Source organism: Clinocottus analis, unplaced genomic scaffold, assembly GCF_023055335.1.
Source record: "Clinocottus analis isolate CAN_PGR_092001 unplaced genomic scaffold, fCliAna1.0.p SCAF_15, whole genome shotgun sequence".
Lineage (NCBI taxonomy): Eukaryota > Metazoa > Chordata > Actinopteri > Perciformes > Cottidae > Clinocottus > Clinocottus analis.
The window spans coordinates 4,130,980-4,158,172 of record NW_027175876.1 but is presented as its reverse complement, the minus strand read 5'-3'; the positions used below and the strand labels follow the sequence as shown (position 1 = coordinate 4,158,172).

Below are 27,193 nucleotides of genomic sequence, written 5' to 3'. Positions count from 1 at the left end.
GTTCCAAATTAAAATTCTTAAAACACTAAATCAGGGGTATTTATGGAAGCCCATTTCTGCCACACACACACAAAAAAAATAAAAAATAGGACCAAAAGTGAAGACTTCAAAGAGACTAAAGTTCCATTGTCTTAACATGTAGTTCCTATTGCTTCGATATTAGACCTCGAGAGGAAGGACAATTTATTCTGCAAATTGTGTCTGTAGTGTAAAAAAAAAAAAATGTGGCTCGTGGCTATTTAAAAAGTGAGAACAGTTGAATTAAGAATTGAAGAACAATATATACAAAATACCAAACCAAGCAAATAATAATGAGCCACAAAGTCATATGGTACACACTGATAGTATCTGAAACAATCGCATAGAAGTAGACAGGATGCTTTCAAAATGTTCTTTATCAAATGTAATTCAAACAGAAATGAGCAAAATATAAATACAAAAAGATCAAGGTAGTTTTCCTTTCTGTAGTGTACATCGAATATGACAAAATCACTGACATATTGATCTTTACATAGGCACATCACAGCTTCAAGAAATTGACAGTTTAAAAAAGTTTTTTCCTCCCATTAAAAAAAACACTATAATTAATTTACTATGAAGGTATGCATTCAGAAAAGGCACTAGTTCCATAGAACGTGGTAAAACAAGTAAATTAAAAATTAAAAACAAAACAAAACAATGTAATAGAATGATCTGCAATCCATTGAGTACAGTTCAGTGTGAAAAGATCAAAATACAAACTTGAGAAATGACCAAGGCTCAGGACAGAGGAAAAGGAAAGAACAAAAAACAAGCTTAAATTATCTCCAATGTGGAACAAAAAAAACATTTGAAAACAAAGATTCAAACCATGAATACTGGCAGTTCATGCACTGAAACATTTTCGTCAGATCTTTTTAATCTTTTTGAGCCTCCTTTGTTTTGAGGAAGGTTTAGCAATGTGCTTTGTAAAAGTATGCATTCCTACCAATTTAATCAAGTCATTATCTACATTTACCCGTAACATGAAAGAGATTTTCATAGCAATGAAGGCAGCAAACAGCATCCGTTTAGTAGAAAACAAACATGTCTCTCGTGTAGACTCTAGTCAAGAACAATGAGGAACTTGTTCATGTTAGATGCCCACTTCCTTTTTGTGAACTCCAGAACTGTGTGAGTCAATTGGCACATTGTCTTGCTCTTCTTTGATCAATGTGCTCTCATCACACTGACCTATGGTTACCATGGAGTATCCCAGGCACCCTGCTGCTTCAACTGGGACTAAATAGTTCACATCCTCAGTGTCCTGTTCAGTTTTGATGGTCCCGTCAGTGTTTGGAGATGCATCACATCCTTGTGGTTCAGCCAGCAAACTCTGAAGATTTTCATTTTCTGATTTGAGAAAAGTGTATCCAAAGGGTACTGTAGGTTCTCCTGGGACTACGTGCTCGGCCTCTGCAGCACTTGACTCCATTTTGACATCATCATGAAGTGGATAACATTGTTTCTCTGTTTCTGGTTTAATATCACAATAACGTGGGTCATATTCCTCCTCTTTTATCTGAAGGTTTCCCTGAAGAAGAACACCACAACCTGCAACAGCTCTTGTCAATCGCTCCAAGTCCAGTTTTTCTTTCTCTCCCGATCTAGATGTTACTTCTAAATCCAAACCCATCTCTGTGCAAATGGGATAACATCCTTGACTCTGAAGTTCTTTCTCAGATTTCTTGACGACACTTGGATGTGTATCTGATTTCCCTTTTGTTTGCAGTGCCAGCTTCCTTTTTTTGATACTTTCCATCAATTCACTTCCATGCACAACCGCTGTCGGTCTCTTGTGATATACAATTCTGGGTTGACAGATTGGTAATGGTTGAATGACAAATACTTCATCGAGCCAGGTGACAAAGCAATCTTTTTGTAACATCTCTTTGTAGAATGGCAATTGAGTAATTAAGTATCGCCCCTGCATGCCAGTGTTGAAGTTGTGTTGAAGGACATCACTAATGATCTTGTATTTTGTTCCACACAATCTTTTGGCAAAATTAATGAGTTCAACCATGATCCAGTGCGTCAATACATCGGTGTCAAGCTTGTCTTTTGGCTGGTCTTTGATCACACACAGGCTCAAACCTATTTCCTTGCAGAGAGGGTAGCTGTCCATTATCATCTCCTCGATTGCAGAGAAGGAAGAGGACGGATCCTTTGCTGGCTTTTGTGCAGAGCAGTTTGCATCAGCAGAGCCTGCATCAGTCATGGTTCGTGGACGAGGACGATGCATGTGACCAGAGCCAGATTCATCCTGACGATTCTTATGATTTCTGACTTGGTAGCATTTGGGGCAATATAAATGTCTCTCAAAGGAAGGTTCTGGTCTGCACCTTGTGTCAGGGAGTTCAAACTGTGTTTTTATTTGAGATTTTCTTCTCTTTAAATTCATTCTTACTCGTTCAACGGTTTTATGTGCAAAAACATTGCGATACAGCTCATTGTTGAAATCAAGATGGAAATTATACTCCAGTATCTCTGTGATAAAATACTTTTGGGCTGACAGCATGTCTGTGGCAAAAGTGTGAAGTTCAACCATGATGCCATTGGTTAGTAATTTGGGATCAAGATTCTGTTTTACCCCAGATCCTACATTGAAATCAATGCCTAATTTCTTACATCTTGAATAAGAATAAAGTGGACATTGTTCTTCATGAGGTATTGAGAGGATTTGCTGAGAATGATTCTCCCTCATTTGCCACAACTTTAATTTGAGCTCATTTTGGTGTTCCATTTCAGGGGAACAGTTTACTTCCTGTTCTATGATTGCAGCCTGGGAAGAACCAGCACTAGCTGCATCAGAATTTGGGTTGTTCTGGGGATCCAGTTTCACGTTTGTTGAGCTTTTTTTCTTGTAGCCTGCAAAATATATAGCCTGTAAAATGTGCCTTTTCTCCAGTACAGCAGGAATTCGTGTAACAATACTTCTGGCAAGGTCAGAATCTCCACATTGTGTATCAAGATCCAGATTGTGTTTTAGGATGTCAACACAAATCTGCTCAAATGTTCCACATAACTTTTCTGCAAAGTTTGTCACTTCAGTCATTGCTCCATAGGTCAGTTTGTTAGTGTCCAGTTTCTTACTTGGTTGAGTATGGTTGACATGTAGTTTCAGATTAATGTCCTTGCAGAAGGGATAAAGATCCACACACTTCTGTGAAATATGCTCTTTAGTTTCAGCCTGTGAATGAGGAGGAAACCCACAGGCAACATCACACTTTTCCATCCTCGATTTGCTGTTGAGTTCAGCATTAATACTGGCCATACTCTGATTTGCCATACTTATTGATGGTATTGGACCATTAAGTTCAAAGATCTCTTTTGAGCATTTGACTGCATCGTCACAATCTTTCAGTTGTCTTACTCTCTTCATAATTTCACATGTGAAAACATTTCTCTGGCATTCACTCTCCAGGCTGATGTCAAAGTTGTACTCAAGAATCTCCATGATGAAATTCTGTTGGGATGAATTCATTGCTATGGCAAATCTTGCAATTTCTCGCATAATAGATTCAAGCAGAGAGTCAACACTGAAGTTTTTCTTTGGGCCAAATCCAATGTTGAATTCAAGGCCAAACTTCTTGGACTTGTTAAATGGACCGAACTCTTCGGCAGAGAGGATTTGTTTGACACGGTTTGCACGCAACTTCCACATGTTGTTCTCTGTTCCCAATTCCTCTTGTTCCATGTCACAGTTGTTCGGTGAATTATTTAGAGTCTGTGTTTGTTCTTCACCTCCACCAAGTCTTCTTTCATCAGATTGGCTTGAAAACCATGGGTTCAGATTTGAGTTTACAGTTGGTAAACTAGAGGTGTCTGAGCTCAGAGAATGTTTTGGAATCCGTAAGTTGTCTTCATTGCCTGAGTTTTCTGACTCTGTGAGTTCGTCTGGGTCTAGATCAGACTCTCCTAGAGGACGAGTGTAGTCGTTATCTGGTGCTATTTCCTCTTGGTCCATGTCATACACAGATTTGGTAATTTGCTTTAAGTCCAGTTTTTCTTTCTCGCCTGATTCAGATTTCACTTCTAGATCCAAACCCATCTTAGTGCAAATGGGATAACGGCGTACTAGACACTGAAGTTTTTTTTTAGATTTCTTCACAACACTTGGAAGTGTGTCTTTTTTCTTTTTTTTTTGAAGTACCATCTTTCTTTTTTTGATACTTTCCATCCATTGACTTCCATGCACAACCGCTGTCGGTTTCCTTTTACCTACAAATCTAGGTTGACTGATAGGTAATGGTTGAATGACAAATACTTCATTGAGCCAGGTGAGAAAGCAATCTTTTTGTTGCATCTCTTTGTAGAACGGCAATTGAGTAGTTAAGTCTCGCCCCTGCATGCCAGTGTTGAAGTTGTGTTGAAGGACATCACTAATGATCTTGTATTTTGTTCCACACAATCTTTTGGCAAAATTAATGAGTTCAACCATGATCCAGTGTGTCAATACATCGGTGTCAAGCTTGTCTTTTGGCTGGTCTTTGTTCACACACAGGCTCAAACCTATTTCCTTGCAGAGAGGGTAGTTGTCCATTATCATCTCTTCTACTGCAGAGAAGGAAGAGGACGGATCCTTTGCTGGCTTTTGTGCTGAGCAGTTTGCATCAGCAGAGCCTGCATCAGTCATGGTTTGTGGACGAGGATGATGCATGTGACCAGAGCCAGATTCATCTTGACGATTCTTATGATTTCTGACTTGATAGCATTTGGGGCAATATAAACGTCTCTCAAAGGAAGGTTCTGGTCTGCACCTTGTGTCAGGGAGTTCAAACTGTGTTTTTATTTGAGATTTTCTTCTCTTTAAATTCATTCTTATTTGTGTAACAGTTTTATGTGCAAAGGCACTGCGATACAGCTCATTGTTGAAATCAAGATGGAAATTATACTCCAGAATCTCTGTGATGAAATACTTTTGGGCTGACAGCATGTCTCTGGCAAAAGTGTGAAGTTCAACCACAATGCCATTGGTTAGTAATTTGGGATCAAGATTCTGTTTTACTCCAGATCCTACATTGAAATCAATGCCTACTTTCTTACATCTTGAGTAAGAATAAAGTGGACAATGTTCTTCATGAGGTATTGAGAGGATTTGCTGAGTATGATTCTCCCTCATTTGCCACAACTTTAATTTGAGCTCATTTTGGTGTTCCACTTCAGGGGAACAGTTTACTTCTTGATTTATGATTGCAGCCTGGGAAGAACCAGCACTAGCTGCATCAGAATTTGGGTTTTTCTGGGGATCCAGTTTCCAAATTAATGAGCATTGATTTATTGAGCTATTCATAATCTTTAGGTTTTTTAGATAGCTTGATAGTTTCCTTTTTTCCAATATAGCAAAAATTCGTGCAACAATACTTCTGGCGAGTTCAGACTCTCCACATTGTGAATCAAGATCCAGATTGTGTTTTAGAATGTCAACACAAATCTGCTCAAATGTTCCACACAACCTTTCTGCAAAGTGTGTCACTTCAGTCATTGCTCCATAGGTCAGTTTGTTGATGTCCAGTTTCTTATTTGGTTGAGTGTTGTTAACATGTAGTTTCAGACTAATTTCCTTGCAGAAGGGATAAAGATCCACACTCTTTGGTGAAATATCTTCCGTAGTTTCAGCCTGTGAATGAGGAAACCCACAGGCAACATCACACTCCTCCATCCTCGATATGCTGTTGAGTTCAGCGTTGACACTGGCCACACTCTGATTAGCCATACTTATTGATGGTATGGGACCATGAAGTTTAAAGATCTCTTTTGAGAATTTGACTGCATCGTCACAATCTTTCAGTAGTCTTACTCTCTTCATAATTTCGCATGTGAAAACATTTCTCTGGTATTCACTCTCCAGGCTGATGTCAAAGTTGTACTCAAGAATCTCCATGATGAAATTCTGTTGGGATGAATTCATTGCTATGGCAAATCTTGCAATTTCACAAATAATAGAATCAAGCAGAGAGTCAACATTAAAATGTTGCTTTGGGCCAAATCCAACATTAAATTGAAGGCCATACTTCTTGGAATTGTTAAATGGACCGAACTCTTCTGCAGAGAGGATTTGTTTTACACGGTTTGCACGCAACTTCCACATGTTGTTCTCTGTTCCAAATTCCTCTTGTTCCATGTCACATTTGTTTGAATTATTTAGAGTCTGTGTTTGTTCTTCACCTCTACCAAGCCTTCTTTCATCAGGTTGGCTTGCAAACCATGGGTTCAGATTTGAGTTTACAGTTGGTAAACTAGAGGTGTCTGAGCTCAGAGAACATTTTCGGATTTGTAAGTTTTCTGAGTCTAGATCAAACTCTCCTAGAGGACAATTGTCGTAGTTATCTGGTGCCATTTCCTCTTGGTCCATGTCACACACAGATTTGTTAATTTGCTTAAAGTCCAGTTTCTCTTTCTCTCCTGGTGTCAAACTACTTTTAGTGGAAGAGGAAAAGCGACTTCCTTTACTGAGAGGATTTGTCTTTGCCATTTTCTCCTGTGTTTGCAGTGCCAACTTTCTTTTTTTGATGGTTTCTTTCAATTCGCTTTCATGCGTGGTAACCATTTGTTTAATTTTACGTACATTTTCAGGTTGTTTATTCAACAAACGTTGAATATCAAATACTTCATTGAGCCAGGAGAGCAAAGCATCTTCTTGCTGCATCTCTTTGTAGAGCAATTTAGTAGTTATCTGTCGCCCTTGCATGCCAGTGTTGAAGTTGTGTTGAATGATATCGTTCATTATTTTGTGTTTTGTTCCACACATTCTTTTGGCAAAACTAGCCACTTCCCACATAGTCCCATGTGTCAATACTTCGGTGTCAAGCTTGTCTTTCGGCTGGTCTTTGTTCACACACAGGCTCAAACCTATTTCCTGGCAGAGAGGGTAGTTGTCCATTATCATCTCCTCTATTGCTGAGAAGGTAGAGGACAGATCCTTTGCTGGCTTTTGTGCAGAGCAGTTTGCATCAGCAGAGCCTGCATCAGTCATGGTTTGTGGACGAGGATGATGCATGTGACCAGAGCCAGATTCATCTTGACAATTCTTATGATTTCTGACTTCATAGCATTTGGGGCAATATAAATGTCTCCCAAAGGAAGGTTCTGGTCTGCACCTCGTGTCAGGGAGTTCAAACTGCCTTTGCATTTGAGATTTTTTTCTCTTTACATTCATTCTTATTTGTTGAAAAGTTTTATGTGTAAAGACACTGCGATAGAGCTCATTATTGAACTCAAGATGGAAATTATACTCCAGTATCTCTGTGATGAAATACTTTTGGGCTGACAGCATGTCTCTGGCAAAAGTGTGAAGTTCAACCACGATGCCATTGGTTAGTAATTTGGGATCAAGATTCTGTTTTACTCCAGATCCTACATTGAAATCAATGCCTACTTTCTTACATCTTGAGTAAGAATAAAGTGGACAATGTTCTTCATGTGGTCTTGAGAGAATTTGCTGAGTATGATTCTCTCTCATATGCCATAACGTCATATTGAGCTTGTGTTGGCGTTGCATTTCAGGGGAACAGTTGACTACCTGAGTCAGAAATGCAGCCTGAGTAGGACTAGCACTTGCTGCATCAGAATTTGGGTTGTTTGGTGAATCCAGTTTAATGTTTATTGAGCTGTTTTTCTTTTTACCTACACAATATGCAGCCTTACAGACATTAATTTTCTCAAGTACGGCAGGAATTCGTGCAAAAATACTTCTGGCAAGGTCAGAATCTCCACATTGTGACTCAAGATCCAGATTGTGTTTTAGGATGTCAACACAAATCTGCTCAAATGTTCCACACAACTTTTCTGCAAAGCTTGTCACTTCAGTCATTGCTCCATAGGTCAGTTTGTTGATGTCCAGTTTCTTTCTTCGTCGAGTATTGTTTACATGGAGTTTCAGATTAATGTCCTTGCAGAAGGGATAAAGATCCACACACTTCTGTGAAATATGTTCTTCTATTTCAGCCTGTGAATGAGGAGGAAACCCACTGTCAACATCACACTCCTCCATTCTCGATTTGCTGGGGAGTTCAGTGTTGACACTAGTCACACTCTGATTTGCCATACTTGTTGATGGTATTGGATCATTAAGTTCAAAGATCTCTTTTGAGAATTTGACTGCATCTTCACAATCTTTCAGTTGTCTTACCCTCTTCATAATTTCACATGTGAAAACATTTCTCTGGTATTCACTCTCCAGGCTGATGTCAAAGTTGTACTCAAGAATCTCCATGATGAAATTCTGTTGGGATGCAGTCATTGCTATGGCAAATGTTGCAATTTCAAGAAAAATATGATCAAACAGAGAGTCAGCTCTAAACTTTTTCTTTCGGCAAAATCCAACATTGAATTGAAGGCCAAACTTCTTGGACTTGTGAAATGTACTGAATTCTTTTGAAGAAAGGATTTGTTTGACACGGTTAGCACGCAACTTCCACATGTTCCTTGTTCCCAATTCTTTTTGTTCCAGGTCATGTTTTTTTGATGCTTTTTTTCGAGTCTGCGTTTGTTCTTTACCTCCACCGAGCTTTCTTTTATCAGATTGACATGTTATTGACTTGGTATTTGCGTTGACATTTGGTAAACTAGATAAGATGTCGGTGAGGATTAGGAAAGGCGCACAAACCTTTCGACAACTTGCTTCTGATTCTCTAGAGACGTCTGAGCTCAGTGAACAACTTTTGTGATCTTGATTGCGATAGTTTCTTGATGAGTTTGTGACTTTGTCTGAGTTTTGATCAGACTCTCCTTGAGGACAAGTGTGGTCGTTCTCCATTTGTATTTCTTCCTGTTCTTTGTCATGTGCATTGCCAGTGTAAGAGTCTAGATCAAACTCTGATATAGAACCAGTTTGACAATGGTCTCCCTCTGCCGTTCGAGTGGTACACAATTCAGTGTGTTGAGAGAGTGTGTTTGTCTCCATGTCTTTAGACTTTCCTTTTCTGTGCCCTTTGTTTGACCTTTCACTTATTGCCGACAGAGCTATCTTTTCCTGTTTACTTTGTAAACTAGACCGTCTTCTCATTGTCACTTCCTGAAATGGTTTCTGTTGGAGTTCCATATTGGACTGTGCTGAGCCTTTGCTTTCTATGAAGGAGTTTGTCTGGAAGGAAAACGGGTCATTGATAAACTCCATGCTTATCTCACTACCAGTGGTGATAAGTGCATCTCTTCTTTTTAGTAGGTGTAATATCCTGAACCAAATTTGATTTTGTCCCTGTTGACCTTTGAGATCAAGCTCAAAATTGTGCTCCAGCACCTTCAGAACAATAAGTCTGAAGGATGCAGTCAGTATTTTGGAGAAATGTACCAATTCTAGCATCACGCCCTTTGTCAACAAACCTAGATCTAGACTTTGTTTTGACCCAACATCAAGGTTCAGACAAATTCCTTCACAATAAGGAAACTTAGGGAGAGAAACATCCTCCATCAGTGCTTCTGCTGACATTGCCACTGAATTCATAATTTCCTCCTCATCGTCACTGTCGTCACTGTGTGCTCCTTCCATGTCTTCCAAGAGACTTTCTGTCTTCATGTATTCTTTGGATGCTGCTTGTGAACATGTGTATTCATCTCCATGGTCATCAGTATCATCCATCTCCACCATAAAGCTTCCAGTCTTACGCTCTGCAGATGCAATGTTTAGTCCATTGTTGGTTTTGCATTCTGGCTTTGATGACGTGTCAAAGAGAGTAAAAACTTCTTTTTTATCTTTAGGAGGTTTCTCAATCAGGTGTTTGGCTTTGTGCAGAATTTGAGCAGTAAAATCAGTCAGCTGTTTCTCATTTTCTAACCCAAGATCAAAATTGTTCTGCAGAATGTCAGTGATAAAATGCCCTTTACTCTTGTTTACTGTTTTAGCAAAGTCACAGACCTCAAGTATGACACCATTTGTTACTACTTGTAAGTCCATTTGTTTCTGTGTGTTGGATGCAACATTAAAATCCAACCCTATTCTATTGCTGTGATGGAATGGTTCTAGACGTACTGAATGTTTCTTTCCACCCATAATGCGCCACTGCCATACTTTGTTGGAATCCATCTTTTTTTGATCTTCCAGACAGCAGGTGTCCATGTTGTCTATGGCAATGATCTATTCTTCTTTGCCTTCCTTTCCTGTATATAGTTTAGGAGAAAAAAAAGGATACACGTTAAACACTATATTTTAGCCTGGAGTTACACATCATTTAAATGTATCAATTGGGAAACAATTAACAAGAAAAACTAGGTAAAAAAAACAACCAAAGTCATCACTTTGAGTCTCTGGTTACTTGTGATAAGCATGAGGAAATATCATGAACATTTTTCTGGCTATACAACTTAAGATTCTATTCAAACACTAAAATACTATGGCCCAAAAAAGCTTTTCAAGAGACAGAAGCTTTGCAAAGCAGCCGGGCCAGACTCTGTCTAATTAGCCGTCTCTGGTGTTCACATCTTTAAAACTTCTTGGTATATTTGTGCAACTGTTGCCAACTTCTCCGATCCTAGACATGTTGGAGTTGGACTGCATGTTAATATGAGACTAAAGGCTCCCTATCCGTCAAAGTGAGTTACATTCACGTACATCTTTTGGTTTATAATCTCTGGACATTGCAATTATGATCTGTTCTGTCAGGATTACATTTTAATACATACCTCGTAAAACAGGATTTAGCTGACCACGGAGTTCCTCCAATGCGTCTGGTCCACACTGCATACCTGCACCTTAGTTAGCTAGTAAAGTGCAACCCTGAATGAAACAATTTTGAAGAGTTTGTTAACTCATCTAAAAATATCAACAACAGACTTTAGAAGCTGTTGTAGTATTCAGCTCTTGTAATACTACAGTGTAGAAATACTCTGTTACAAGTAAAGGTCCTGCATTCATAATATCAGATTGGAGAATATCAATTGGAGAAAAGTGACTTCAAAGTCAGCTTCAATGACATAATGATATTCATGTCACAATTTCCAATATTCAAAGGGATATAAAAACAGATGCTTAAACTTGTAAAGTGAGATTGCAATGCAGCTTTCTTCATTATGACCTCTGCAATGCACATGTGTATGGCATTGTGATTTTACTGTACAGTTTTGGAGAAAAGTGACTTCAAAGTCAGCTTCAATGACATAATGATATTCATAACTTCACAATTTACAATATTCAAACGGCTATGAAAACATGTAAGCAAGCCTGCGTTGTACTTTTAATGTACAAGTTAAGGATATGCCGTTTAAATATGAATATCATTTCATTTGAGCTTTTGAGCTCTGCTTCTGTGGCTTCTCTGTGCTGCGTGCCGCCCCGTACCGTAACACCTTGAATAGAGGCGCATTCAGAATTGCAATTGAGGCTCACTCGGCGGATGTGGGCTCACTTCGCAGTGGAGCTACGGTTCTCGGACTTTCGAGATAGTTTGAAAGGTGTTCCTCAGCTTTATTTCCGGGTAAAGCTAAAGGAACTGTAGTCTCTTTGATGTTGTCAGACACACAGGTGATTGATATGAGCTAATTAGTGCAGTTTAACACGTGCACACAACTTGTAATACTGTCTGTCTGTCAGACAACAGCCCCAGGAAAAGAAACAACCCCAGCAGACACGAAATATTGTGGAGTAAAGCACAGCCATGATCGAAATGGGACGAAAACAAAACGAGTGAATACAAACCAAATGTTGGCTGAACACGCGTTGAATCTTCTTCTTTCTTGTTAACTGGAAGCGCTGTTATTCATGTGATGTCTTCATGTATAAACTGAGACTGAAAATCTCTCGACAGAAACACCGTACGAAACGTCCAAAGACTTTGCAGGAAGTGACGGACACTCAGCATAGGGATTTCAAAATAAAAGTGGGTAAAAACGGAGCGTCAGTGATTAAAACGTAATTATAGGATTACTTTCCCCCCCAAAAAAACGTTTTATATAGCACTTTATATATCTATTAAATCAAATCATCAAAGCAAGGCTATCTTATATTAAGTAACCATTTTTTAATACAAATTTAAATGATTTAAAATTAGGGGTATTTAATTAAAACACAATTGGTTAACTTATTTAAACATCTTCCTAGCAAAGGTCCAAATATACATCAAGTAAAACAAATAACACAATTAAAACCATATCTCAATTTGGAAACTATGAATCAATTAATACAAAGACATTGAACTCATATGGTGCTTATGGAAAACAAATATCTCACAACAAAAATAAAAAGGCGCACAGCTCAAGTAAGTAAAACAAGTCAATACCTTCTGTATAAAATAAGTAAAAGATCCTCTTCCAGAAAAAGTGAACGCAGAGCTTTAGAGTAACCCCTTTTATCTTGGCTTTAATGTTCATGGACGAGAAAGAACCAATCCAACACTATCGGTCAGAAAAACAACAATGCTTTTTAAAGATTATTAGCCTGTTTATTCTCATTGTTTATTAAACATTGGCCACAGGTCCAGATCGACCGGGGATATAACCGTCACTCACCGCTCACTATTTGGTGAGGCCCACACTAAATGAATGAATTCAACAATCCTAATTAATGTAGATATTTCCTTCCTTTGTAAAAATTAACTCAAACTGAGCAGGCTATTCCAGTATATTTCAGAAAACACCCAGACACACAAACCTTTTTAGCCAATTACTCCATAAGGAAACGTAAATATTGAATTCAACCACATAAATCAAAAAATAAACACAACAATCTAACAAATTAAGTTTAAATTAGCGTTCGCATTAGATGCCAAGGACAATTTGACATCTTTCAATATACATTTTCTGTCCAGTACATCATGTATGAGTTATGTTTATGTTTGTCTGGGTGGGGAAAAAAAGACTCCCCCGAGATTAAACTGCACACTGCTTCTTGGTTGCTTAAAAGACTTCTATCCTGGTGGTGCAACATGGAAATCTAACAGTTTTTATTTTTTCTCTTCGTGTCAGTGCAGCCTATTGTGTCGTGCTCGCTGGGGTCCATTCAGAAGGCTCTGAAAAGCTGGTTTGGCATGTAACCCAGGTGGAGGAAGGAAGATTGGGCTTCCCTCTCGAGGACTGCCAGCTCCTGGACCGTCGGGGCCAGAACATCCACGTGGCCCTTGTAGTTACCGCCTTAGTAAGAGCAACAGGTTTGTTGGTTAAGCTTAACATACAAGCAGCAAATTAACAGACAATCCATGTTGTAGTTATAGATATTTGAATGACCCAAATGTGTACTGGATGATTGACGACTATTTCACAAAGCCAGCGTAGCTACAATATGCTTGTACACAGTGGTCACTGTACAGCACACATACCTCCCAAAGCCTTGCGCTGACCATAGGTGACTTTTCCATCGAAATCATCAAGAGGTACTTTGATGTCTGGCTCACACTGGGTGATGGTGCACTTTAGATGCTCCTCAATATCTGACAGGAGCTGTGGTGAGAGGGAAGGGAATACAAAAAGGCACACGTAGAACTGTGTTATGTCATATTGCGAGATATGAGCTTAAGTACATTTGTGTGCGCGTCTGTGCTCACCTCTTTCTCGTTGTACCAGATTGTGCAACCTCCATCTTCCTTCAGCCGGGTGTTGTAGCAGCCTCTGCCTCGGTTTGGGCAAGCGTGGTACCACACCTGCAAAAATAAAAAAAACATTTAGACCTATTTATTCAAAAAACTGTGCAAAATGAATTATCAGCATGTCACTATAATCTGCCAAACCTTTTCCTTCTCCATAGCGACCAAGGAGATGGCCAGTCCCATTCTGAGTGTTAAAAGGAAACGAGATGATTTAGAGTCTTTCAGTTGAATCATATAGCGATGGGACATTTTAATGTGAAAGCATCAGGTTGCAATGAAGATGAATTTGACACACGATTGTGATTTTACAAACATAATCATGTGGTGATGTAAGAAAATATAAATGTCCCACAAGACACAAACTGTTATTTTCAAATTAATTCATGCTTACCTCTCGGCTCTTCCAACTCTGCCGATACGGTGGACGTAGTTCTGCTTCTCGTCCGGCAGGGTGACGTTAATCACTGGAAAAAGAAAATACAAATGTAACCAAGTGGGAAAAGTGTTGTCACCGTTGGGACACCAGAGGGCGCTGTAGCCCAGATGGGAGCTGGCGAGACGCGCGAAGAAAACGGGAAGTCGAAGCCGCGCGAAAAAAACGGGAAGTCGAAGCCGTGACTTCAGGTGGAGCGGTCGTCAGTCTCCGGGTTAGTAGATAGGTTGAAATATCACTTTTGCAGACAATGTGTTCCTAAATGTTCTGTGATGTATGTAAATAATGTTCATAAAGTGTTTATGTATCGCGGGATGCGTTGATGTTGAAACAGATTTTCATGATGGTTGCAGAATTTGAGCTGTGCGGACTTAGCGTCGGCGGCGCGATTTTAGCTAACGCTAGAATGATCTGTGGTGAGTGCGTTGCAACGTTCTGTATAATGTATCTGTTTTGTATGTTAAACTACATAGTTAACCTTGTGGTATGGTTTGTTGTTTTGTTTGATTCAAACAGGAGTTACTACTGCAGTTATTTTTGTATTTTTTGTTGTGTATTAGGCCTTTTTGTAAATATTCTAAATTACACCTGCTTACACAAATTTAAGCGCTTGGACTTGTATATACAAAAAAGAGCCGAGCGATGTTTTCTAATGAACACAGTCTATAATCCGCATTTGAAAAGGTATGTATGTTTTCTATTGGAAATTTAATCTATTCACCATAAGGAACTCCGTGGACGTCGATTCCTCTGGCAGCTACGTCTGTGCACACCAAGAGCTTCACTTCTTTTTTCTGAGAAGACAAAAAAGATCTTCAAACATCGCTGGACAAGTTGTAATTTGACAGAAAAGGCAATTAATAAGTTTATGTCTTATTACCTTGAAACGCTCCAAGTTAATTTTCCTCTCGTTTGGCTTACGATCACCATGGAGACAGACACAGGAGAGCTGGTGGGCTTTACTGTCTGGACCTAAAAAAAAAATAATTAAAAAAAAAAATAGCCCAATTATACTTTGTCACGGAGTCAAACATGGATTAAGACATCCTCATTCAGAGGAGTGCGTATGCACTTTGGAGCATCTGTCCAGTAAAGCCTCCTACCTCCTCCTTGCTGAATGAAGTACTGTTCCATGTTGTCACAGTCAATCTTGGTGCGGCAGAAGATTATGGCCTGGTCCATCTTGTGCTCTTTGATGGCCCTCACCGTGTACTCGCCCTTGAGCACCTTGATGGCTTCTGACCACATCTCTAAAAACGTACACATAAAATGTTTTGTTCTCAATCATGACTATATTATATCTGTGTTGTTGTTGTTGTTGTTTATGTGATGAACATTGCATTACCTGCAGAATTGGCTCCTGGCCTGGTGTTATCTTTGGCATGGACTTCATCAGTCTATCCAGAAAAAAAAGAAGGAGAACATCTAAAACAGAGAGCAATAACAACATACAACCATAGAAATGTGTTGAATCTTTCATAACGCTCCAACAGCAAAGCACATCCCCGCTGCATCTTTCCCCACTTCATCGCACGTCTCTGGGCCGAGACGAGGGACTCACCCGGACGTGGTTCTTGCCGAGGCGCTCCCACAGGCGATCGTTCTTAGGATTTACAGGCACTACCACGTGGTGGACGCTCTCGGGGACGGAGTCCTCCCCCTTCAGGTCCACCCAGGTGGGAAAGTGCATGATGCGCTCTGACAGCTTCTTCACGTCAAACGAGTGCAGCGTGGCTGAGCAGACAATCACCTGGAAGAGAAGACATCGACTGACGCACATGGACACAACTGACATAGTTGAAATGGACTTCCGCCTATCGTACGGTAATAACATATTCTATCATCGTCATGCATGCTTTCACTGTCATCTAAAGGGTGTTGTTCAGTGCTTACATTACTGTTTAAAGTAGTCATCCCTTAAATGTTTATTGTCACACACGCATTTTACCTGTAGTCTTTTGCCGTCAGAAGTGACCTGAGGGATTTGGTTATGGATCCTGTTGATGAAGTCTGTGTAGCCTGCGGAAAGTAAGCCGTCCTGAGGGACACAGAGACAAATGATGAGTGACTTCAGGGATTCTTATCGAAAGCAACCATTCAAGGCATCACTTCTAATGTGACAGGAACTACTCTTGATGTGTTGTACATACACACTCATCCAGGACTAGAAAGCGGACTTGGGACAGACTGAGCTTCCCAGTAGATATGAGGTCGTCCAGTCTTCCTGGTGTTCCCACCACAATGTCAATCTAATTATAAGATGACACAAAAAAAAAAAGCAGAAGACAGGAGAGGAGAACATGGCGAAAAAAAAGTTTAAAGTCCAAACTGTTTTTAAAAGTACATTAAATGTTTGTTTGAAGACAGTAGATGTCACCAACCCCTTGTTCCAGAGCTGCCAGCTGATCTTTGGCAGGCACACCACCAATCACCAGCAGGTTCCTGTAGGGACAAATATACCAACGAACGTTTGGGAGTAAGCTCTAGCTCCATCTGCTGGTATCAAACAAAAAATACAACAAGGCAAACGCAGCATGCAATGACTACCTAAACACGCATTTTCTGCAGGATTCATGGTTTTTACGATATTCGTGGCGACCCAGCTCTGCGGAGTCCTACCTGAGTTTGGGGTTATCCACATATTTCCCACACTGCTTGACGTTGTTCAGGGTTTGTTCTGCCAATTCTTTCGATGGCTCCAGGATCAGGGCTTTGGGTGCGTTAGACGAAGCTTTTGCTTGACTCACTTTGGCACTGCCTGCACAAACACAGAGCCAAGACAGTGACTAAAGATTGGAATACACCAGTGACACTGTCTTAGTGGGGATGGATGCGTAGGTCTGTCATTAATGGTAAAAGTTTTACTTAAGTAGCTTGTAAAAAAGATAATGTCCTTGAAAAATATTGTGAAAAGAACTAATGCATTACCCGGTCTAACATAAAATTATCTCTGGTTCTATGTAAGTGTATGATGTCCATCGCACAATCACATTCGGTTTGTTTTCTTACTGCAGCTGAAATGAGGTTGCACCCACACACCTGCTTGAGAAGATTTGACCGTGTGGCCCTCTGGCGCCTTGTCCAAGGCAATGAACCCACTCTTTGGGGCATTTTTAAAGTCTTCGCCTCCGAAGTTGAACTTCAGCTCTGCATTCTGGCAAACAGATTGGGAAATGGGCCATTTGTATGGTGTGAATCCGACACGCATTTCTTTGTTTTGTACCATTATTTTTGATGTGGTACCTTGAGCACGCAGGAAGCAAAGAAGGGCTGACTCTGCACAGGTTGAGGGATCTCAAAAGCCAAACCAAGGTCATTGCCTAAAAGAAGAAAACAGAGAGTAAGAAAGCAAGAAACATGAGTAAAGTTGCCATTTAACACCTAGTCCGGATGTCTTCGATGATCATGATAATGAGAGTAAGAACCACTGAGAAGGCACCATTTTTAGAGAAGGAAATCTGGCCCTTGTCTACGTCCAGGTAGCATCCAATCGTGTCATGCATGGTAAACTCCTGCAGAGAGGCAAGATAACAAAGAGAAAACATGCTTGAAAAAAGTATCCTCATAATTGTTTACGTTTAAAAATATTAATTTATTAGTCGTCACCTCTCCATAGCTGTCAAACTGCTTGTTGTTGGATTTCTTTCCAGTCCCACCAAAACCAAAACCATACTTATCAGTTCCTGGAAAGAAAGAAGGCAAAGAGGTTGTGAGGATTGGGTTATTTTTTAACTCTTTAGATCGTTTCTTTTAGCTGTTCCATCGACAGCATGGAGGTTGTGAGGTGGACAGGAACATACCCAAGTCCAGGGCTGCCTGACTGGTGGACCAGCCAATGCGACACAAACCCTGGTCATGGCAGGTCACCTCATAGTAGTACTTCCCTGGACACAGACAGACATGGACAAATACCAATTGCAAAGACATACAATGATCATTCCATTGCAAGTCTATCAAAAGAATGTATTTGGTTTCCTGTGAAATGCACGTATGTTGTAGTTGTGTGCATTAACACCTTTGGAGACCCCTTTTGTAGAGCGACAGCCGTGCCACTCTTTAAACTCCCTGCTCTGGCAGCACAGACCATCTGCACCAATCGCTGTAGAGATTTATTTAAAAAAAAAAAGAAGAGTGACAATGAGGTGACAAAGTAAAAGCTGAAATGTGGCCGTACATGCTTATTTTTTTATCCCCTTACCAAAGGCTGTACTGCGGTCATAAGGATTCATCTGCCAATTGTTGAAAACTAAACAAAAACAAAGTAAACAGAGCAGGTTAAGATAGATAGATACAAAAAAGCGGTGCAAGGACGACTGATGTTTAGTCAATTGACAGATCGTAACTTTTATACAATTGTATTGTTATACTGGCCTGACCACAGCTCTAAACAATGTTATGAAGAGCTGGCATATCAAACACACAGACTGCAACTAATTAAGTCACTATTCTTAAAGTAGCCTTACTGGCTCCTCCTGTCTTGACGGAGGCTCTGCCCCTCTTGCCCTCTTGCTCATCCTTTAGTGTCTCATACACGACCTGGATCACTGGGATACTGAACGCCTGAGGATGACAATTAGTGCACTTACGTTTTAGTTTGTTACATGGCCTACTTGTGTTAATGCAAACTGCACAGGTGAAGTATCATTAAAAAAAAATTGTCTGTCAAGTACTTACCCCTGTTTTACCGCTCCCAGTTTCTGCTGCCTGAAAAAAGAAACAAAAGAAAAACAGATGTAAAACTTGCTGTGTCCAAACTTTCTGTCTGAGACAAACAGAAACGACAAAATATACCTACCATTAGTACATCTCCTCCACCAAGAATAAGGGGAATAGACTCTGCCTGGATGTCAGTAGGTAGCCTGCAATCCAATGGTTGAAATACATGAGCTCAGCGTCAACTGGAACAGGTAACAACAACGTGGACATATGACAAATATGGGCATGGTTTTTTTTTTAATACTGATACGCCCAGTCTCAGGTTTGTAGAGCGACTTACAGCCAGTCCAACTCTTCCACAGCCTGCGCGATTTCAGGCATAACGCCCATTTCTGTTGGACGAAAGACATAGTATGACGTTTAATACGCTGGCGTAGCTTTTAAAAAGTCGTTTGGAGTTTCAGTGAAACACGAACGCGACGTCCATACAATGAAGTTGATATATTCTTACCAGAAAACGCTGCCATGATTGCTGCTACTTGCTGCGAGTGCAATCTCACCGGATGTAACGTTAACGTGTTCACAATTTTCGGCTCGGTGCAACTTCATAACTGGACCAGCCGCTAGCCGAGCAGCCTCATGTCATTAGTTCCGGTTAGTTCGTTAAATTGGTCAAATATTGTACCACATACTTTGCTTTCAGGGTGAGTTACATAAGCACATGTTTATGTTACTATCACATCATGATAAACAACTTCAAGCTATGAAACAGCTTTTCTTTAGTGGTTAGATACATTTTTCCAAACGCGGTTTCCCTATGTAGTTTGCCTAGTGCTACTCGCCGTAGACTCTGACAGCCTGTGCAAGTAAACATGGCTGAAGAAAGTCTGATTGAAGGCGAAGATGAGAACATTTTATACGATTTACTTGTCATTACTGAATGGCCGCCAGAGACGGACACTCAGGTCAGTCCGACTTCTATTTTTGCACGTTTTCATTTTAGTGTGTAGGTCCTTTGTTAAACATTTAGTTGTAAAAATGGCTCCCGAAAGGCAACTCTATAATCAGTTGCAAGGGGTCAGCCGCTCAAAGCCACGTAGCATACACCAACTGCTACATTTCTAGCAAAACCTTCATACTCTTATTTTACAATAACACACATGTGTTTACCTTTATTATCATCTATTGTGCTTTGGGAAGTTAACGTTCAAGTTTCGTCTAAAAGGCAACAATCATATTTTGCCCCATTTAGCTAGCTAAAGCCCAGAAGTACGAGGCTGCGAGACTAACTTTGCCGCTTTCATACATCCATTAAAGTCAACAAATACTTAATACTTAATAATGATGAACCCGACTCAACTCATCATCTCACATGCCACTTTCTGACATTTTCAGTTGCGAGGCAACAAGGAGCACAACACCTCACTTATTGCCAAAACAGTAAAAGGTAAGTGCATTTTTGTTTGTGCTTTGCCTAATGTTAGCTGCACTCTGCATGTCGAAAGGGGGAACCTAACTTTATCACAAAGTAGATATTTAGCACGTGACCGTGAGTATACCTACCCGTTATGCAATTCAACATTTACATCCGTTTTGGTGGGATTTCCTTCCACCAATCGAGTGGAGGATTGGTACCCTGCACTGATGCTAGTTTCTGGGAAGAATGCATACTTAGACGCATCTTCATTAAAGACTGCTCAGTTTACAACATATCAAATTATGTCACGCATCATGTATCAGATATGCAAGTTTACTCGGTAAAGATTATGTTTGCACCACTTTTATAGCACCAGAGTGTCTTCTTAGCCAAGGAAACAGATTACTCCAGCAGGAGGGGCCAGCATCATTAATACATATGATCATCATTCCTGGAGGGTTTTTATGGTTTCGTATGGTTAAACTGGATCGGGGTAAAAACAAGAGACGGATTTCCATGTCCTGTGTGCCCTTTATTGCAGGTTCTGAGCATGATTTTGGATGTGACAAGATATGGCCAATACGAGGATCAATAAAATGTTATCTTTTAATTATTTCTATTATTTTTTACTAACTGTGATATTTTTTTACAGGGCCATTCCGCTTAATCTTGCACTACTTGTGGTACAGGTAAGTTCCTCATTGTTATGCTGGCAGCTACAAGTGACTTTCTCCGTCAGTGTTTCACCATCGTAATGGACAGACGTAACAGCATGTAGCTGTGATTTATGGTGCGTCTTCGTGGTATGATTTGTAGAACAAGTGTGTGGCTTAATACCTGTATGACTACATCACATTATAAACACGTTTTTTATTTTTAATGTCCGACAGCAAGCCTCTATTTTAATCGGCTACTTTTATGAATGGATTTTTAAGCACTGACTTGTGATGTGCCACAAAACAACATCAAATGTTCACAGAAAGAACCTTGTTTCTTGCTTCTGTCTTCTGACATTTGTTTATGATCCATCAAAGTCAATCTGTGTCAATCAATCAAGACCCTTTTAATGCCGGATATTTTTATGATAGCACTAATCACATTGAGCTACTTATAAAAAAATAAGATCCATCTCTTTTAATTTGTTACGTCTTAAATATAAGAGTCATATTTGCTAGTTCAATCAATTGATAAAAAGAAGCCTTTGCTTTTAGGTTTAGCCATGTTACATGGGTTCTGCTGTTGTAGATATTAATCTGATAATAACAGCAGAACCCTGTAACATGTCCCCTAAATGCAATTCCTTTAGTTTTCTACATGCTTGCACAAACTATAGTTTGGAACATGTAACAATAAAAGCAAAATCAAACAGACTTTTCATCCCGTAAATGTCCTTGGCCCGGGGCATAACCGTTTAATACAGTACGTGTGACAGTATTATCAAAAATGACAGGAAACGACTTTTAAAAGTAAATTTGTTGTTGTTTTTTAACCCCTTGTTAAGAGGTGTTTGATGTATTGTACGTCATATGAGGGCATTGATTATCCACATCCTATCTTTTATTTGGATGTCTTGAATTCTTCATGAACTCAGTTTAAAAGGAACGTTGATATGTAACCGTTTGCAATAGACGTTAGTAGGACGATGCTTCTGCAGCGACCCTGCAAGGCATACTTGATCTGTACTTCTTTAAATCTACTACACAATCCTGTATTCAAGCTGCATACTTGTTTCACCTAGTCTTATTTCTTACGGCACATCCTGTTAACAGATGGCTATATGTGGCCTGCAGTGGATTCTGTAATGCCACAGCAGCAAGGACCACTTATCTTCTCAGCAGTTGGTTAGCAGCTAGCAGCATCAATAACCTTGTTGAATATTTAAGAACTCCTCTAGCCATGCTTGGCTCTTAGCACTCCTTTACGTCTTGTGGTTTACACAAAGAAACAGGGATTTTATTAGAAATGACCAAACAGACCAAGCAGGCTGCACTCACACTGTGACATTTTCATTTTCAAGCTTCTGGCAATTTTGCTAAAGTTTAATATCAGATGATAATTCACTTTTAAAAAGATATTTTAAAGGTGAGTAAGACTGTGAATTTACCAAATGGACAATTCAAAAACTAATTTTAAACAATCCAAGAACACCATGGCATTTAAAAAAAAATGTGTATATATATATATATATATATATATATATTATTCTAAGCATATTAAATCAGAGCTCCTGTTCATAACTTGTGTTGATGAATACCTATATTGTATTTTACTTTCACTGACACGGACACTTTTAATCACATCCAGATGGACTCATAGTAAGTCACATTGTTAATACCGTCAAGCCGATTTGAATGTGTTCATTTTCTGACTGTTACCTTTGTTTGATTCTGTAAACCTCAGCCCCTCCAGCTCGGCTCTACCTCTTGGTCTGGTCCGCCTGGCCAACAAGCAGATCGACTGGCAGCTGGTGCTTGCAAGGTGACACTCACACACATGCACACACACACACACACACACACACACACTCACACTCACACTCACACTCAAATACCTGAATACGGGCTACTTTGTTGCTGACATGCACTAAGCCTTCCTCTCCTCAGGTTTCCTCTCCCTTGTGCGTATCCGCTCAACCGGTCATTTAATTGTACTCATTACAGCAGACAAACCAAATGGAAAGGCTGTTTTTTTTTAATTGGCTATCGATCCCCACGATGTTCGACGGCGGTAAGCGCGGTCAAATGATGTCCATTAGTTTGATGTGCTTGATCCTTGCAATTCGTTTCCGTCTCCCCTTGAATTTTTCCACCTCATTTAATTCTCTTTGAATCTACGTCCGCTCTGTTTAATGCTCCCGATTATTATTGTTTCGCCCCACTTTAAGCCATCACACATGGACTCTTATTCAAGTCTTAATCTCCCATCCAAACCGGACAGCTAGACACACACTCTTATTTTCCTAAAACATCCGATGGCCTTCATTTCACCCACCTACACCTCCACTCTTTTATATTATAAGTCATAATGACATTTTATCACTTTTTCTTCCCCTTCTCACCCGCTGCTCTCTTTGTCTTCTCTCTATCTCTTGTTTTTTTCCTCCTTCTTAATCTCTCTTTGTTCATTCCTGACCATACTCTTGTTCTCTCCACAGCAATGGCAAACTGTTGGCCGTGGTTCAGGACCAGTGTGTGGAGATTAGGTAATTATGGAACTCTAGCCCGCTTTTTGAGGCACTCTGTGTGTGTGTGTGTGTGTGTGTGTGTGTGTGTGTGTGTGTGTGTGTGTGTGTGTGCCGAGTAATAGAGAGCCTTTTAATTAACAAGATGGTGTATCACATCTTCCCTTAAAATAGACCTTCAGTCTCGTGTTGTATCTAAAGAACGGACATTTTGTTTTCAAGCGTCAATACAATCGGCTACAATACAATTAGTCATGGTCAAAAATATATTTGAGTCAATTTAAGAAATCTTTTGTGGCCCATAGAAATGAAATTACTAACACTGTGTGCGTGTGCATGCTTATGTGTGCGTGTTTGTGTATGTGTGTCAGAGAAAGCATGAGTATGTTTGTTGTGCTCATTTTGAAGTGGGTGCAATGAATTTCAGACACAAATCCAATTTTCCCCCCTCGCACAGAGAAAATGTGCTCACTCAGCAATGTGCTCTATTGACACAAAGTAATGCTTTAATTGGAGCACAATTGAAATGAAAATCAAAAGCGCTGAAGCACGTGTACAAATGTGTCTCGCTTCCCCGAAAGCCGACAAGAGGCAAGTTCAACTGACGTGAAGCTGAAAAGACTCGTTTTGACCCCGCTGTGTGATTGGAAGCAATGCTCATGCACATGCCGATATGTAAAACCAGAGCAGCTCTCATTCGCTGCTCTTCTTCTCTACACTCCTAATGCTGTAATCGAAAGGCAATCGGGTCTCCCGTCTTATGCCTCAGCTTGGTATTGTGGGTTTCTCCTGTGTCCTTTGTTCGCACCGCTGTTGTTTAATCACAGCGTGTTTTATGGCTCTGTTTTATGGCATGTGTTGGTGCGAGTGGGTGTTAAGTCAGCTCAAGGCCTTATCCACTCAGCTCTGTTAAAGAGTCTGTCTGCTGCCTTCTCTCAAGGCCCTTAGCTTGATCCATGGAGCTACTTCAGCTGGCAGGCGATCAGCGGCGATTACAACCTACCTTATAACCTAATGGTGTGTGTGTGGTTGCACCCTAGGGTGCAGTGTGCTGCTTTTTTTACCTTCCCTGTGTTTGCTCCTCAGGTCTGTGAGAGATGACTTTGGCTCAGTTATTGGCAAGTGCCAAGGTAAGATGCTCTCCTCCTTTTGTTTTTATGAATCATATACTGCAGTTCATGATATGTTTTTAACGTGTGTGTGTGTGTTTGTTTTTGTTTGTGTGTATGTAGGAGCCTGTGTTTACGCATTTACTTTGATTTAGTTTCAAGGGCAAATAACGACCACGGTGGCTAATGGGAATGTGTGAGGGGGACTGTGAACAGCAACACAGATAATCACCTTCTCGTAGTGGCTGATAAAAATAAATCGCCTCCATTGTTTGATTAGCTATTAAAAGGGCCCGCCGCGCTGGTTTTAATTGCTCTAAACATGCGGAGGCACAAACTTCCTACAAGTTTAGAAATGTGCAATACAGAAAAAAAAGGGAACTGCACTTCGGTGTTTGACACCTTGAAGCTGCACTAATCATTTTGAGATTCATCACCCAACATTAAGCATCTTTTAGCCGATTGTTTCAAGGCCACAGCTTCACTCTCCCCTTTTATTGTTTTTGTTAATACTGTTTCCAGTAGTGGGAGGCAGCAAAAAGCTAAGATAAACCAAACTGTACATTACCTGCCTAGCTAAGATAGCTAATGAACACAGCGGAGCATTTAGCCGCTCGAGAGCCAGATATTTCCTGCAGGAGTAGATGGAGACCAAAACAGAGCTAACGGGAGCTGGCAGTATGACTTAAATGTATCAGGTAGACCGAAACATGACTCTAAATGATTGATAGTGTTGAAATACTGCTGAATATGTACATTTTAGGTAACATGCTAACCACAACCACTTGATAAGGTCATATTAACATGCAAATGTTGTGTTAACAGCTGGCTGTGCTGCCCCCAGGTTGCCAAAAATATCAATTAATATTAGTTTGATTGAATATATGCAACAGATGCACCACTTTGGAGCTGCCGTGTGGAGAATTTATGATTTATTTTTTTACACCTAAAAAAAAACAACACTTTGACAGACAGCAGTGCACAGCAATGTCCCACAGTCTCCTCCCACCGATCCAACTGGAAGACACAAGATGAATTGGCTGATAACAACAACTAGACTGCAGCAACTTTCACAAATTGTTGTTTTATATGTTGACAAAAAAAAAAGTCATCAGTCATTTGAAAGAAGTTATTATCGGGAAAAAGCCGACATATTGTGGATCAATTTAAAGAAGAAGAAAAGCAATAGTGTTTTCTTTCTTTTTCTTTTTTTCTTCACATCTTACACACACACACACACACACACACACACACACACACACACACACACACAGAATGACACGTGTGGATTTTGTAAATAACTTCTTGCTTTTCTTCCTCCTTTTCTTTTATTACTTCAGTCCTTTTCACTGTCTGTCTTTGTCACACACTCATATATTTGGTGTACATTTCTTCTGCCCCGGCCAGCCGTCATTGTGGGCCGTTGTTCTAATGGCTCACAGTGTGGATAGCAGAAGCCCCTGGGCCTGTGTAAACCCAGCCTCCCTCCTCTTTTTCATTCCATTTCATCTCTCCTTTTCATTTTACTTTGACTTCATTTCATTTCACGGAGATTTGTCCTAATGGATTTTGCTGTGATCCTGCCTTTAATGGCATTTGCTTTTAATGGAGGACAGAGAGAGTGTGTGTGTGTGTGTCTTAAATGTGTTTTTCGCCTGTGCGTGCGCTTGTGCGTATGCATCCCAGTGCGTGTTTGGTTTATCCACACCTGTGTGTATCACTCCAGGCCCCTCCTCCCCCCGGCCCCCTCCGTCCCCTCTCACTGTCTGCACCCATTACAGTGCAGTTGTCTCCCACCCCCGTACATAATTTATAAGTGTTGAGCTCTGATAAATGCATTCGTGAGGCTTTAGATAGAGGGCTTCTGTTGGTTTGTTGGATGTAATTCTCCCACCACCCCTCCCGCCCCACCCCCACCTCCATCATCGCTAGGGGAAGAAAAAAATCCGGACAGTAGCATCCAATTTTCCAGCTCTCCGAAAAAAAAAAAGCCATCTGTGTGGAAATGGACCCCTTTCAGCCGTAGAACAACACACTGTATAGAATTCATAATGGGGAGTGAGATAGGAGGGGAGGCGGCGTGACGGTGGAATGGAATAAAATAAAAAAAAAGGATTGAAATAGGAAGCAAAAGAACGAGGAGAGAACAGAGGAGACGCTTGGTGCCTGTGACTCTCATAATGCCTCCGTGTTCCTGCCTGCTCCTCCTCACGCGAGAGTCTCAGAGGTGTGTTAAATCGCCTACTTCCTGAGGTGCTCTCTGATACTTAGGCCTTAAAATTCGGGGAGCTATTATTTCTCTCAGTGGGGGCCGGATTCATCGTTTCCTTCTCTCTCTTTTTCCTTTGCCACCTCTCATTCTCCCCCCCCTCTCTACGCCCGTCTCGTCTCCCCCTTCTCCCCCTTTTGTTCTTCATTTAAAATTCTAGTCATACAATATCCGACGCCTCCATTCGTTCGCCGTATTGCCCACCAGGGTCTGCGGCAGCGTTCCTCAGCCCAGAAATTCAATACAATAAACGCCAATAGAGCCGTTATGTGATATCAACACAAAAAAATATAGGACTTTATTGCTTCGCAGACACGGCATCCGTGGCGGCCTATTATGTTTCACACTGCATGCAGATGTCGGTGCTGAAGGTTGTATCGAGTTCTACTTAAATGTCCTGATGCTTGCGAACCCCCCCATTCACAGAGATGGTGCACATGTTTATACAAGACAAGTCATACCCCATTTCCTCGCCGTAGCGCTTAGTGTTTCATCATATACTCCGGTATTCGAAACAGATCTGGAATCGGAGACCTGCCAGACTGCCCAGGCTCTTCTATCAGAGGGAAAGCGTGACAGAGAAGCCTTCAGAAAGT

The 27,193-nt window shown here is 40.5% G+C and overlaps 2 protein-coding genes and 1 long non-coding RNA gene across 4 annotated transcripts in view; 1 reads left to right on the top strand and 2 right to left on the bottom strand.

Moving 5' to 3' along the window:
* Positions 1-467: 467 nt before the first annotated feature.
* On the bottom strand, positions 468-11,768 carry LOC137785769 (uncharacterized). The gene is made up of 3 exons (XR_011077533.1): positions 11,651-11,768; positions 10,639-10,732; positions 468-10,116 (listed from the first exon to the last, which is right to left on the bottom strand). It is a non-coding gene; the product is annotated as an uncharacterized lncRNA (long non-coding RNA).
* Positions 11,769-12,156: 388 nt separating this feature from the next.
* ddx1 (DEAD (Asp-Glu-Ala-Asp) box helicase 1) lies at positions 12,157-19,207 on the bottom strand. Its single transcript, XM_068577364.1, has 26 exons — positions 19,133-19,207; positions 18,962-19,013; positions 18,761-18,824; positions 18,640-18,669; positions 18,429-18,525; positions 18,164-18,211; positions 17,981-18,064; positions 17,766-17,849; positions 17,572-17,648; positions 17,405-17,477; positions 17,209-17,285; positions 17,005-17,119; positions 16,585-16,723; positions 16,347-16,407; positions 16,116-16,214; positions 15,914-16,003; positions 15,527-15,715; positions 15,311-15,362; positions 15,069-15,215; positions 14,846-14,937; positions 14,687-14,759; positions 13,924-13,996; positions 13,674-13,716; positions 13,491-13,586; positions 13,266-13,386; positions 12,157-13,080 (listed from the first exon to the last, which is right to left on the bottom strand). Exons 1-26 carry the CDS (start codon positions 19,146-19,148, stop codon positions 12,950-12,952), a joined length of 2,223 nt encoding a protein of 740 aa, XP_068433465.1. The 5' UTR covers positions 19,149-19,207; the 3' UTR covers positions 12,157-12,949.
* Positions 19,208-19,487: 280 nt separating this feature from the next.
* The window catches only part of nbas (NBAS subunit of NRZ tethering complex), a 138,929-nt gene continuing 131,223 nt past the window's right edge, over positions 19,488-27,193 (top strand). For both annotated transcript variants that reach the window (XM_068577120.1, XM_068577119.1), the window contains exons 1-6: positions 19,488-19,586; positions 20,017-20,068; positions 20,691-20,727; positions 22,439-22,516; positions 23,193-23,240; positions 24,306-24,349. In XM_068577120.1, coding sequence (XP_068433221.1) covers positions 19,494-19,586; positions 20,017-20,068; positions 20,691-20,727; positions 22,439-22,516; positions 23,193-23,240; positions 24,306-24,349 — 352 coding nt within the window. In that variant the 5' untranslated portion in view covers positions 19,488-19,493. The remainder of the gene's footprint in view (positions 19,587-20,016; positions 20,069-20,690; positions 20,728-22,438; positions 22,517-23,192; positions 23,241-24,305; positions 24,350-27,193) is intronic.